The sequence below is a fragment of the Phyllostomus discolor genome, chromosome 2, assembly GCF_004126475.2.
Source record: "Phyllostomus discolor isolate MPI-MPIP mPhyDis1 chromosome 2, mPhyDis1.pri.v3, whole genome shotgun sequence".
NCBI classification, from domain to species: domain Eukaryota; kingdom Metazoa; phylum Chordata; class Mammalia; order Chiroptera; family Phyllostomidae; genus Phyllostomus; species Phyllostomus discolor.
In genome coordinates, this window is record NC_040904.2 from 126,678,391 (window position 1) to 126,693,773 (window position 15,383).

The 15,383-nt window shown below is 35.5% G+C and overlaps 1 protein-coding gene across 3 annotated transcripts in view; it reads right to left on the minus strand.

Annotated features, from left to right (window-relative positions):
- Window positions 1–7,388: 7,388 nt before the first annotated feature.
- Window positions 7,389–15,383, minus strand: part of C2H12orf4 (chromosome 2 C12orf4 homolog) — a 50,249-nt gene continuing 42,254 nt past the window's right edge. For all 3 annotated transcript variants that reach the window (XM_036018548.1, XM_028532475.2, XM_028532476.2), the window contains exons 12-14: window positions 9,187–9,244; window positions 8,540–8,607; window positions 7,389–7,939 (exon numbers count right to left, since the gene is read on the minus strand). In XM_036018548.1, coding sequence (XP_035874441.1) covers window positions 7,847–7,939; window positions 8,540–8,607; window positions 9,187–9,244 — 219 coding nt within the window. In that variant the 3' untranslated portion in view covers window positions 7,389–7,846. The remainder of the gene's footprint in view (window positions 7,940–8,539; window positions 8,608–9,186; window positions 9,245–15,383) is intronic.

Sequence of the window (15,383 nt, forward strand, 5' to 3'; positions counted from 1 at the left end):
GCACAAGATCGCAGAGGGTGGACCCTGAGTGAGCAAGCGGCAGATGGCGGACCCAGTGAGGTGGGGATTGTGGATCAGGGCAGAGCACGCAACCCAGGATCCAGAGAAGGGACTGAAGTCCCAGGAGAACGGGGCTACCACCATTGTTCCCTCCCGCCCCCGCCCCCACCACCATATACAATGTCACAATCTAGCAACTGGGGTGCCCAGCCCAGGGGAACACCTAAGGCTCTGCCCCTCACCGTAACAAGAGCAACCAGACCAAAAAAAAAAAAAAAAAGAGAGAGAGAGAGAGAGAGAGAGAGAGATGTCTCAAACAGAAGAACAGATTAATGCCCCAGGACTCATCCTTTTGAGTGACCAAGAGATAGCCAATCTATCAGATGCACAGTTCAAAACACTGGTGATCAGGAAGCTCACAGAATTGGTTGATTTTGGGTGCAAATTAGATGAAAAAATGCAGGTTACCATAAAAGAGATGAAGGAAGATGCACAGAGAACCAATAGTGAAAGGAAGGAAACTGGGACTCAAAACAATAGAGTGGACCAGAAGGAAGAAAAAAACAACCAAACAGGAAAGAATGAAGAAATAAGAATTCAAAAAAACGAGGAGAAGCTTAGGAACCTCCAGGACATCTTTAAATGTTCCAACGTCCGAATTATAGGGATACCAGAAGGGGAAGAGGAAAAGCAACAGATTGAACCTATATTTGAACAAATAATAAAGGAGAACTTCCCCATTCTGGCAAAGGAAATAGACTTCCAGGAAATCCAGGAAGCTCAGAGAGCCCCAAAGAAGTTGGACCCAAGAAGAAACACACCAAGACACATCATAATTACATTAGCCAAGATGAAAATGAAGGAGAGAATCCTAGAAGCAGCAAGAGACAAGGGGATAGTAACCTACAAAGGAGTTCCCATCAGACTGTCAGCTGATTTCTCAAAAGAGACCTTACAGGCAAGAAGAGGTTAGAAAGAAGTATTCCAAGTCATGAAAGACAAGGACCTACATCCCAGATTGCTCTATCCAGCAAAGCTTTCATTTAGAATGGAAGGGCAGATAAAGTGCTTCTCAGATAAGGTCAAGTTAAAGGAGTTCATCATCACCAAGCCCTTATTTTATGAAATGTTAAAGGGACTTATCTAAGAAAAGAAGATACAGAAAAAACATGTAAAGGACAGCAAACTCACAATTAACAACCACACCTAAAGCAAAACCAAACGAAACTAAGCAAACAACTAGAACAGGACACAGAACCACAGAAATGGAGATCACATGGAGGGTTAGCAACAGGGGAGTGGGAGGAGGAGAGAGGGGGAAAAGGTACAGAGAATAAGTAGCATAGATGGTAGGTAGAAAATAGACAGGGGGAGGGCAAGAATATTATGGGAAATGTAGAAGCTAAAGAACTTATAAGTATGACACATGGACATGACTAAAGGGGGGGATAAGGGAGGGAGAGGGTGTATAGGGTGGAGGGGAGTGAAGGGGGAAAATGGGACAACTGTAATAGCATAATCAATAAAATATATTAAAAAGAAAAAGAAACACTACTAGCTAGAAGGGAATGGCAAGAAGTAATCCAAGTAATGAAAAGCAAAGACCTGCTACCAAGATTACTCCATTTGAAGGCTCTCATTTAAAAAGGAAGGTGAAATAAGGAGTATCCCAGAAAAAAAAAGGCTGAAAGAATACCCTCTGCCAAACCAGCATTGCAAGAGATGCTAAAGGGGTTACTTTATGAAAAATGAAGAGAGAGGGGGAGAGAGAGAGAGAGAGAAAGAAAGAGTGAAGAGAGGAGGGGGAAGAGAGAGAGAATGAGAGAAAAAACACAAGTATAAAGGGAAAGGCAACAACTAAGTACCTAAATGTAACCTAACATTTACCTAAGTACCTAAGTACCTAACACCTTAAATGTAAATGCATTAAATACTCAGACCAAAAGGCATAGGGTAGCTCAATGGATAAGAATGGATAAGAAAACATGACCGACATATATGCTGTCTATATGAGACCCATCTCAGAACAAAAGATCCATACAGATTGAAGTAAAGGGATGGTAAAAAATATTGCAAGCAAATGGACAGGAAAAATAAACAAGGGTAGCAATACTTATAACGGACAAAATAGACTTCAAAACAAAAGCCATAAAAAGAGACAAAGAAGGTCACTACATAATACTTAAGGGAGTAGGCCATCAAGAAGATATAACCCTTGTAAATATATATGCACCCAACATAGGAGCACCTAAATATATAAGGAAGATCTTGGAGGACTTTAAGAAAGGTATTGATAGCAACACACTCATCAAAGAGATCTTACACCCTATTGTCAACAATGCACAGATCTTTCAAGCACAGAATCAACAAAGATATTATAACATGGAACAACACTCTAAATCAAATGGACTTAATTGATATACATAGAAACTTTCACCATGGAGAAGCATAATATACATTCTTTTCAAATGCATATGAAACACTTTCAAAGATAGACCACATGATAGGACACAGAACAAATCTCAACAGATTCAAGAAAACTGAATCATGTCAAGCATCCTTTGGATCACAGTGGCTTGAAACTAGAAACCAACCTCAAGGAAAAAACTCAAAAACATTAAAATACAAGGGGACTGATTAACACGTTATTAAATAAAGAATGAGTTCAAAGTGAGAAAGTGTCTGGAAACAAATGAAAATGAACACACAAGAGCCCAAAATCTATGGGACACAGTGAAGGCTGTCCTGTAGGAGATGTTCAGAGCAATACAGGCCTACCTAAAGAAGATATAAAAATTTCAAATAAACAATCTAATCCTACATCAAAAACTAGAGGAACAGCAACAAAGCCCAGAGCAAGTAGAAGGAAGGAAATAATCAAGATCAGAGCAGAATTAAATGACATAGAGACTAAAGAAATGATTCAGAAGATCAATAAATTCGGGAGCTGGTTCTTTGAAAAATTAAACAAAATTGATAAGCCTTTAACCAGATTCATCAAGAAAAAAAGAGAGAGGGCCCAAGTAAACATAAAATCAGAAATGAAAGAGAAGTTACAACCAATACCACAGAAATATAAAGGGTAGTAAGAAATTACCACAAACAACTATATGCCAAGAAATTGGACAACCTGGGTGAAATGCACAAATTTCTAGAAACATAAAATCTTCCAAAAGTGAACCAAGAAGACACAGAATGCCTGAATAGACCTATAACAACTAGTGAAATTGAAGCAATAATCAAAAAACTCATGGCACACAACTGCTGTGGACTGAATGGCTTCACAGGATAATTTCATCAGACATTTAAAGAACTAACTCTTATCCTTCTCAAACTATTCCAAAAAACTGAAGAAGGTGGAAGACTCTGAAACTCTTTTTACATGGCCAGTAATATCCTAATTCCAAACCAGGTAAAGACACAACACAGAAGAAAACTACAGGCCAATATCTCTGATGAACATAGATGCTAAACTCCTCAACAAAATATTGGCAATCTGGATCCAGCAATACATTAAAAAGATCACACACCATGATCAAGTGAGACTCATCTCAGGGACAGAAGAATGGTACAATATTCGCAAATCAATAAACATAATATGCCACATAAACAAAATGAAACAAAAATCACATGATCACATCAATCAATGCTGAAAAAGCATTTTCAGCACCCATTTATGATAAAAACACTCAGCAAATTAGGAACAGAGGGAGCATACCTCAACATAATAAAGGGCATATATGAGAAACCTATAGCCAACATCATACACACTGGGAAAAATCTAAAAGCTTTCGCTAAGATCAGCCAGAAGACAAAGGTGTCTACTTTCACCACTTCTATTCAACATCATAGTATTGGAAGTTCTAGCCAGAGCAATCAGACAAACAACAAAAGGCGTCCAAATTTGAAAGGAGAAAGTAAAACTCATTATTTGCAGGTCACATGATAGTATACATAGAAAACCCTATAGTCTCCTTCAAAAAACTACTCAACCTAAGAAGTGAATTTGGCAAAACAGTGGATACAAAGTTAATATATAGAAATCAAGGCATTATTTCAAGGGCATTATTTTACACCAACAATGAAATATCAGAAAGAAAAAACTAGGGGAAAAAATCCCATTGACTATAGCAACAGAAAAATAAATGACCTAGGAATAAATTTAACCAAGGAGGTAAAAGTCCTGTACTTGGAAAACTACAGAATACTAAAGGATGAAATTAAGAAGATACAAATAAATGGAAGCATAGATTGTGTTTATGGTTTGGAAGAATTAACATCCTCAAAATGTCCATACTGCCCAAAGCAATCTATAGATTTAATGCAATCCCTATTAAAATACCAATGACATATTTCACAGATCTAGAACAAATATTTTAAAAATATATATGGAATCAAAAATGACCCCAAATAGCCTCAGCAATCTTGAGAAAGAAGAACAAAGTAGGAGGGGTCAAAATACCTGATATCAAACTATACTACAAGGCCATGGTAAGCAAAACAGTCTGACACTGGCATAAGAACAGACACATGGACCAGTGGAACAGAATAGAGAGCCCAGAAATAAAATCACGTCTCTATGGTCAATTAATGTTTGACAAATGAGATGGGAGCATAAAAAGGAATAAAAATAGCCTCTTCAATAAATGGGGTTGGGAGATCTGGACAGGTATATGCAAAAAAATGAAACTGGACCACCAACTTACACCATACACCAGAATAAACTCCAGATGGATAACAGACTTAAATATTAAGTTGTAATGCCATAAAAGTCCAAGAGGAAAACACAGGCACTAATATTTCAGATATCCCACACAGCAATATTTTTGCTGATATATTTCCTAGGGCAAGGGAAATAAAGGAAAAAATAAACCCACTTCCAACAAATTAAAAGTGGGACTACATCAAATTAAAAAACTTCTGCACAGCTAAAGAAACCATCATCAAAATGAAAAGGGAACTGATTGTATGGGAAAACAACTTTGCCAATCATACCTCGGATAAGGGTTTGATCTCCAAAATATGTAAGAAACTTATACGAATCTACCAGGAAGACAAACAAACCAATAAAAAATTGGCAAAGGACCTGAGCAGACACTTCTCCAAGGAGGACATACAGAGGGCCCAGAGATAAGTGAAAGGATGCTCAGCATCACTAGCCATTAGAGAGATGCAAATTAAAACCACAATGGGATACCACTTCACACCTGTCAGAATGGCCGTCATAAACAAATCAACAAACATGTGCTGGCAAAGATGTGGAGAAAAGGGAACCCCAGTGCATTGTTGGCAGGAATGCAGATTGGTGCAGCCACTGTGGAAGACAATTTGGAATTTCCTTAACAAACTAAAAATGGAACTGTCTTTTGACCCAGCAATTCCACTGTTTCTTTTGAAACACAGTTCATAATAACCCATGCACCTGTATGTTCATAGCAGTGTTATTTATAATAGCCAAGTGCTAGAAACAGCCTAACTGACCATCAGTAAATGAGTGGATCAAAAAATTGGTACATATACACAATGGAATACTACATAGCAAAAAAAAAAAGAGAACTCCTACCTTTTGCGACAGCATGAATGGAACTGGAGAGTATTATGCTAAGTGAAATAAGCCAGTCAGTGAAAGACAAATACCATATGATCTCACCTTTAACAGGAACCTAATGAACAAAAGAAACAAACAAGCAAAATAGAACCCGAGGCATGGAAACATGGAACAGGCTGATAGCGGCCTCAGGGGAGGGGGAGGATAATAAGGGTGGAAAAAAGGGGAAGGGACTAGTCAAGGAACATGTATGAATGACCCTCGGACATAAAAAAACAGGGTGAGGACTGACTGTGGAAGCAGGGCATGGGTGGAGAGCAAAGGAGGAAAAGTTGTGACAACTGTAATAGAACAATAAAATATTTAATAAAAAATAAGTGTACATAATTAGTACCTTAAATTATGTATTTGTTATTAGCTTAGTATTTGGTATGCCTTCATATCAGTGGTAACATCATAAACATTATTCTAATCTTACCATTTCTGTATATGTCATAATGTAGTACCACGTGAATAATGGATATGTAAACTACATCCTCATTCGAAGGCCAAACAGAAACTTCAAATTGCCCTGGCGTGAAAGCCGCCACTTTATAAATAATTTAATAAAACATCCTTAACAACACAAAGGAAGCATTGGGCAGCTGCGACCACCAAGCTTCTGTGAATGAACCCTAACTCCTACACTGTGACCCTGGATGTACCCTTCAAGCTGCTGACTATACACTTAGTCACAGAAACCTGTGCAAAGATTCTCAACAGCTCTTTTTAATGCCTTTTATTGATTGACCCCACTACACCCACCTCCAACTTGACCTGTCACATAAACTCATACAGTCTCTGATGCTGCTTAAGCACACCCCTATTTTCTACCTCTATCTACTTTACTTTGCAATCAAATCAGTCTTAATGGTAACAGTAGTACCTAGAAGATGGTTTCTTGCTCTAATGGCAGAATACCTACCTTTTCCTGATGGGATCATCAGCGTCCTTGGAAAAGAATTTGGAAAGTGTTAGTGTGCAATGGATACAATCTAGAGTGGGCGCACTCCCTAGTGTTGTTACTTGGACAGGCAGTAACAGTCATTTCCTTGAGTAAAAAATCAAGACACATTGTATGTTATGGGGAAGCATTTTGCATGCCACGAGTTTTTCTAAGTTATTACATTTAGGTACACAAACAGAGTTCTTTTTGTTTCTTGGAATCAAGATATACCATTTTATTATGTCAAAGGTTCTCTATATCATTCCACTGACCAGTTACAACATACATACAATTAGAATTTGATGAAACTATTACTTTTGTAAATGCCTTTGTCAATGTAGTCACTCCTCATTGCAAATGTTATAGATGGGACACAGAAGTGATATGCTGCATTTGAAGAAGTATTTCTACAAGGAAAGACAATGGAAAAGAAGAGGAACCAGAGCAGAGACAGAAATAGGGACATAGTTACCAGCAAAAAAATTCAAGTAAAAGAATAGTTAAGGAAGCTGAAAATGCAGAAAGCAGATGGAGAAACAAAAATGATCCTAATTGTCTAACTGTCACAATGTTGATGGGCACTAAAATACTGCCAGGTATTGGTTTAGACTAACTTTCCTTTGGGCTTGCAAATATGAACATTATTTTCCCAGACCATGAAATGTTACTAATAGACAAGGGCAAGTCACATGGGGAAGATGAGACACAGGTAAAGAATCCAACGTCTTTTTCTCACTACGAACTTATAAACCTTACAAAGAGTACATTAAAAGCAAGTTTTTGAAATAGGAGAATTTTAAAAAGTATATCTCATATATTTGTGTTTCTACAAAATGATTTTCATTAAGACATCCATATTTGCAATGTATATTTAAGTGCTTTTTAATTTTTATTTGGCAAATAAGATAGAGGAAAGATTTTATTGGTATGTTTAATTAAGCCTTGTACCTGATATGATTCAGGACTTTGGGAAAAGACAAATGTCTTCATAAAATGCAGTGAACACTCTCCTACATCAAGTGTCCATGAGCAATATATAGGAAGTTTTATCCTATTAATATGGCAACAGGAAAAGAGAGACATTTTTTTCATAAAGAGACTTTAACAATAAACAAATACGTAAGGGGCTGATCACTAGCCTGTTCGGTAGAAGAATTTTTGGAGGGTTTGACAGACATCTATCATGATTTGATTTGTAGCTTGGGTTGTAAGTTCTCTTTCTGGGGATCTTTTGCTTGACAGAGTCCCAGCATAGTGCAAGGTCCTGGAGAGTGTGACAGTCCTCTCCTGCCAGCACGTTGGTCCACAGAGCCTCAGTGCTTGGATGTCAGAGTAAGTGTTGATGATACTCGGAAGATCTGAGGAAGCATGTTACTAAGTTGATAAAACATTTCTTCAGAAATACTCTGTAAGAGGTTAAAAAAACTTGTTAAATCATTGCTGATTAAAAAAAATTTTTAAGTATTTTAAATTATGGAACTAGTTCTAGACATGGAGTACAAGTGTAAAAATTATCTTTCATGACTGCTATTGCATAGCTATGGGCTGGGGGTGATTCCTGACCCTGTCCTCAAAGAACCTATGTTGCTTCCATCAGATGATAGGTCTGGTGACCAGAAAGACCCCTAGGTAACACTAGTGTAATCAGTAATAAAAATACCACTAATTTGCTATGGTCTTCACAGAATAAAAAACCATTCTTGTTAATACCCTTAACGAGAAGTTCATAAACTCTTCAAAATCTATGTAATATATAAATATGAAAAAAAAAGGAAAGATAAGTTTAGTTTTGGGAGTAAATAAAAAGATCCCAGGAGTGGTAGATGCTAACATCACTGACAATAAACTAAGTGTGTTTATGGCATCCAAACACTTTCCCCATAAGAAAGAGAAAGCTGTTAGCATTTTGTTATGTTATACTGAGTTTAGGGCAGTGTGCTCACTATATCCGTGAAAAGTACTATAACAGAGATTAAATTGGGGTGAGCTATATTAAGATAACACACCTGTGGTACCAGAAATTGCACTGTCCTAGAAATTCCTCCATCCCATGAAGCCATTTCCATCATGAAACCTAAAACAGAACAAGAGACTTTGCTAAATTATGAGTCCTGGTCTTCAAACCTACAAGTCCTTACTGAAATAAACTGAATTTTCATTGTGGGGCTTCATATATTATTAACTTTTTAAGTAGTCATTTACTATAAGAGAGGCTGAACCTAAAGGACAAACTTCTGCGATCCTGAATTTTCCATGCCAGAGACATTTAACATCACTGGTCAACACACTCTTACTTAGGATTTCTCAAGTCCTATTTAGTCTTTATATGACACAGTCAAAACAGGTATTGAAGCCCAATTAAACATGAAGCTCTAATTTTTAAAAAGAAAATAAAAGGCAATAAAGAACAAGCTATAATCAGGGCAAAATATAACTAACATCCAAATATCCTGTATTTCAAGAGGGTTGAATATTTATTTTGTGACTGGAAAAAGGTAAGTAAAAGAAGCACATTATGAAATATTTGCTTGTTAAAGCATTTAACTGAGGCACTAGATGACAGGAAACTTTCACGTTCTTTCTCCTGGATTGTTCTCCTTTCAGTATTCGGGAGGAAGAAACAGGTCGTTGTTAAACAAAAGGTTATGCTCACCTTTGACACACTTAAACACAAGTTCTGCTCTCCTTAAGCACCATGGTATAGTCATTTCCTAAGGGAAAAAAGCAAAACAAGTCTTGTTTCTAAAAGAACTCTGTAAAAAAGCATACAGTCAGACTTAATCTATAATGTTGATCATCCAGTTTTTGAACAGATTTAGGTAACTCAGTTAACTTCAGCTGGATTTCTTTTGATTTTTTAGGCACATGACTTCTTCCATCTGTTATACGGTACTTGCAAAATGCGAATTTAATTAACCTAGTAAGTATAATTTTTAAAACAACACTGTAGGAATTGACTGTAGGAATGGGGGCATGGAATGGGCAGAGGAGAAAAACTGGGACAACTGTAATAGAATAACAATAAGAAATGATTAAAAAATCTTTCTAGATAATTCTGAATATAAATGATGTAGAAATTCCACCTAATACTCTCAATATATTAGCATAAGTCTATTAAATTATATACGATTTGAATAAGCAATATATTAAAGTTTTTTATTACGTTTTACAGAAATAATAAAAATAAACAAACACCCCATCCCAGCCACCTAACAAACCAAATGTATTCATTTTTCTATGTTGCTGTCTAACAATCTTTGGCCCAGTAAGCACATAAATACCAGCATCAGACTCTAACCAATACATTTATAACTTCCCAGTTATGATGAGTGATCGTATCTTTTTTAATTCTATTTCTTTTCACTATCATCAGAATTATTTCCTATGTTCCATGTATTCATAATTATAACAATAAAATGTTTATTATTTCATTATGGTGACTCTCAATCTTTTTGGGCCTCAGAATTCTTTTACGCTCTTAAAAATCACTGAGGACTCCAACGAGCTTTTGTTTATGTGTATTATAGTTCCTGATATTTATTGTATTATAAACTAAAACTGATAAAAGTCTTGCTGGCACCCAGAAGACGCTAGGATTCTAGGGAATCTCCAGAACACAATTGAAAAACTGTTTTATTGAATTAATATATCATAATTTATTTAAACAGCCCTTTATAGCTAGATTTCCATCTTTGTTAATAACATTGCAATAAACATACTGATGTATCTGCATCTGTAAATGTACACCTATCGATATCTTGTTTTTGAATAATTTCTTGGGATAGTTATTTCTATAGATTAGTGAAATAAAATTTATGTTCCTCCCTAAAAGGTTGTATCAATTTACATTAGCCATTAGCAATGTGTGAATCATCAAATATCACCATATGTTCACCAGCATCTGGACATTTAAATATTACTTAAAATATTATTCAACATTATTAATAATTTAATAGATTCAAAATTGCATTACCTGATAGTTTTAAAAAAGAGACTTTATTTTTTAAAACAGTTTTAGGTTTACAAAAAAATTACATACTCTCATGCTCAGTTTCCCTATTATATACACTAGTTTATCACCAAAAGTGAGGCTGTCTAGCTACCTGTCAAGAATAAAGAGAACAGACTATATCACAGAACAGCAGGGGAAATCCTTCAGCAATTCTGATTCACTATAGGCTTTCAATGAATTCTTTTCTACACTGTAGAATAATGGTTGCAGAATTACAGAAATTCTTCTGGTCAAGATCTTAAGTTGAAATAGCAAACACATGCGCACACGCACACACACACACACACACACACACATACACGGCCCCATTTTAACAACTAACATAAAAAGAAATTTTAATGAAAGAACTTGTAATTTCATTTAGGAAATGTTTCTCAACAAATAAGGTTGTATCCCTATTATTTAAAGAGCCAGATGAATTAAGAACCATAGAAAGAAGCAGCTGTAGAATCTGATCTTCCAAGTACCCTACATACCTTTACAGAATATAATTATAATACTGTCAAACTGTCATGATCTCACGAAAGGGTTTCTATTTGCTGTCAATGAAAAACAAAACCCTGAATACATTTTTATTTTTTGTACTGAGTGTATTGTTTTCTCCATAAACACACTACAATAAAGAAATCATTCATAACCAAAAAGAAAAACACTGTTGACACATTATTAACTAAAACCCATAGTTTATGCAGATTTCCTTAGTTTTTACCTAATGACTTTTTCTGTTCCAGGATCACATCCAGGATACTATATGATATTATGTCATCTGTCAACTGAGTGTGAGAGGATGTGATCATTATGCCATCTTGCCTGTGAGTTTCTCAGACTTGTTTTTGATGACCTTGAGAATTTTGAGGAATGCTGGTCAGGTCATTTTGCAGGATGTCTTCTCTTGGAATTTATCTGATTTTTTTTGATGATTAGAATGGGGTATAAATTTTGATACAAAGACTACAGAGGTAAAGTGTCATTTTCAATACATCATACCAAGGAAATGTATTATCATCATGATTTATGACTGCTGCTATTGACCGGGATCTCCTGGTTGGAGGTAGTGGTCTTCACATTTCTCCACTGTAAATTTATTTCCTCCACCTCCTGAAATTTCACACTGTACTCTTTGGAAAGAAATCATCCACTGTGAGCAGCACACACTTAAGAGGTGAAGATTTCTTTTTGCCCTCCTCCTTAAGAATGGAGCATGTACAAAAGTTATTTGACATTCTTCTCTGTGGGAGATTTGTTTATTCTCATTCATTCATTCATTCATTCATCTGTTTAATTAGTATGGACTCAAGGATCTTTGCTTTAGATGTTGGGTTATAATTCAATGATTATCAATTACCAAACTGTTTCTCAATCTTATTCTAACTGACCTTTCTGACATAATTCACAATAGTGACTGTTCCCTTTTTTCATGAAACTTGCTGACTCCTCTGGGGGCTGATGTGTCATTAAATTATCCTAGTTCTTCACCAAACTCTAAAGGTCTTTGAACCTCATGCCAACTTATTGCTATGGATTCCTATCTAATTTCCTGGACTCCAATATTCCCCACCCCCAAACCATGAATTTGGCTAATTTATCTTAAGTACATTTATGATGTTATATTCCTATTTAGTAACTTACAACTGCCTCCTGTTGTCTCATGAATAATATCTAAGACTTTCTTTTAGTGTTCAAGGCTATTTACATCGGGACCAGAAACACCACAGCTTCTAGACTTTTACATTAAAAAATGGTTTCACTCAAGCATGTGTCCACCTATGCCTGAATGTGATCTGTAGTGCCTGTCACCCACCTCACCTCCTGCCACTCTGCCTTAAGCCATTTCTCCTGCCTAGAGTGCCCTTCCTGTTATTTCCATCTGTTGAAATCTGATCTTCATTCTCCAATGTCCAGCTTAACTTCCTTCTCCCTCATAAAGTATTCCCACAGCTACAAATGATGTTGCTGCTCTCTGAAATCCAAAAGTGCTTGCTTTTATCTCAACAATCACATTTTATCCTGTCCTTTTTGGGTGTGTGTGTGGAGAAGGGATAGGTAGGGAGATGCGATTTATGTTTTCTTAAGTTGTGTGCTCTCTAAGGGCAGGAACCACTTCTTATTCATCTGTATTACCTTTACAATTCTTCTTAATACTGAGTATGTACATGCTCAAAACTTAAGGGTGAGTGAATCATTGTTTTATTTATGGAAATTTAAAAAGAAAATGAGTTATTCTATAGAAAAAAACTTTGATAGGGAACTACTTTTTGTGATCAAGATATTTTAACACTGATAAATAAAAGGGGTCTAGTTGCTGACAGGGCTAAATAGTAAAGAATCCTCTTTTCCAATGTTCTGGAAACTTATAAAAATGACTACTAGAATTTTCTGATGTTTAAAGCTTCAAATTTCACAAAGAGGAACAGTGCCTTCTAGGAGTGCACATATGCACAGAGTGGCAAGGTTTTGTCTTCTGGCTTGCTGCTCCCTAAAGAAAAAAAAATGTACAGAGAGAGCAAGGTGATTAAGACATATCCACCCACAGCTAAGAAGAAATGCTGATAGCTCTTACAACTACAATAAAATCTTATGTTTTCATGGAATTTTACAATGTACATAATTTGCTTTTCACAAGAAACCTTTATAAATTAAAAAAAAAAAAAAGACACTGAGAAAGGTACAGTGAACCACCCAAGGTCATGGGACAGTCTGAGACTTGTGTTTTCATTTTCTTAATAGTATCTTCTGATGAACAAAGGTTTTAAATTTTAATTAAGTACAATTTCTTGTTTTTCTTTTACAGCTTATGTTTCTTTTGTGTCCTAACAAATCTTTGCTTAACCTGGTGTCATCAAGGTTTTCTTTTATGTTTTCCTCTAGAAGTATTATAGTATTATTTTTTATGCTTTAGATCTATGATCCATTTGAAGTTGATGTTTATGCATGATGTGAGTTGAAAGTCATGCTTATTTTTTCTATATCAATATCCAATTCTTCCAACACCAGTGGTTGAAAATATTTTCTATCTCCTGTTGAACTGCTTTGGCATCTTGCTGGAAATCAAATGACCATATTATGCATGGATATATTTTAGGATTTTCTAGTCTGTTCCTTTGATCCACACAGCCAATTCTTCTGCCAATGTCACACTGTATTGGTTATCATAGTTTTATAGTAAGTTTTGAAATCAATTGGTGTAAGCTCCCCAACTTTGTTCTTTTTCAAAATTGTTTTGGCTGCTTTAGGTCCTACGTATTTCATATAAACTTTAGAACCACCTTGTTAATATTTTCCAAATTGCCTTAGAAGGATTTTGAGGAATATTTAAGTTTGTATAGATCACTTTGAGGAGAACTGGTATCTTAACAGTATTGAGCCTTCCAAACAATGAACACAGTATATCTCTCCAATTATTTAGGTCTTTTAAAATTTCTTTCAGCAACCACAAGCTCAGTTCTGTAGTTGCTAGGTTACTTTTCATAGCATCTTTTTAAAAATTTATTTATTTTTACCAAAGCATCGCCGGTTTGATTCCCGGTCAGGGCACATGCCTGGGTTGCAGGCCATATCCCCAGTAGGGGGTGTGCTAGACGCAGCCATACATTGATGTTTCACTCCCTCTCTTTCTCCCTCCCTTCCCCATCTCTCTAAAATAAGTAAATAAAATCTTAAAAATAAAAAAATAAAATAAATTATTTATTTTTATTCCTATTTTTTGCATCCTTTTACTTGAAGATATTCTAAGCTTGTCTTCAAGTTTTTTTAAAGGCAGTTGTCAACTATTTTATGGTATGTGTCTCACAACTCCAGTGCTTCAAATCTTCGTGTGTCTGTTTATGTGTTTGGTTGTTTCTGCTGGTTTTCAATCATGTTGTGTATTTCCTTAAGGGCTTACTTATCTTTCACTTATGTTAAACATTTTATTGAAGGACCTTATAGAGGAACAAAGTAAAATATAACTGAATATTTGCATCACCTTAAAATATTACTGTAAACCATACCATTTCAAAATGCCATGAAAATAATCAGAAGCAATTATTACTATTAGTAATAGAATAGAATTACTATTTATACTATTATAAATAAGGTACTCATTTTTATATGTAACAAAGCATTATCTGACAGTAACTTGTCTTATAATCTGTAACTTATTGACATTTATGATTAGCTTCTGAATTATTTTAGGCTAAGGTCAAACCTAAGTATGACTACTCACACGAGTATAACTAATGTGAATTGTATGCAGAGCTTCAGTAGGGCTAGCTTTGAATACCAACCTACAGAATATATTACTCCAATATTTTAAAATAAGGATAATAATGATAATGATGAAAGACTGAAGCACAAGTTAGATCAGGGATGATTCTAAAGGTTTGACCAAAGGCAGATGAGAAAAGATAATGAAGTCCTTTCAATGCCTCCATTCTCCAAAATCATCACCTTTTACTCAATAATACTATGCTTTTTGGCTATTCATGTATATGTGGTTAATAGCGTGGGCTACAGTAAAGACCTATGAGAAGAAATGAAGAACTTAACACTCTTCAGAATGATGTGAATTAATGCAAAATTTCATCAGTGTTACATAGAGAAGACAGCAAAATACCAATTCATGACAGGATCCCAGGCTGTTTTTGAAGAGACATTTAATCTTTAGATGATATAAACTCCCATATTCCATTTACTTTAATCCTGCTTAGCAGCACATGAATTTGAAAGGAAATGTTAGTTACATGCACATACATCTGTACACATATAACCCTCTTGGTTTAAATCTCCCATTTGTCTACACAGAGACTCTGTCCCAAGCATCTTTGCAGTTTTTCTCTGATTAAAACCAGCACCAGAAA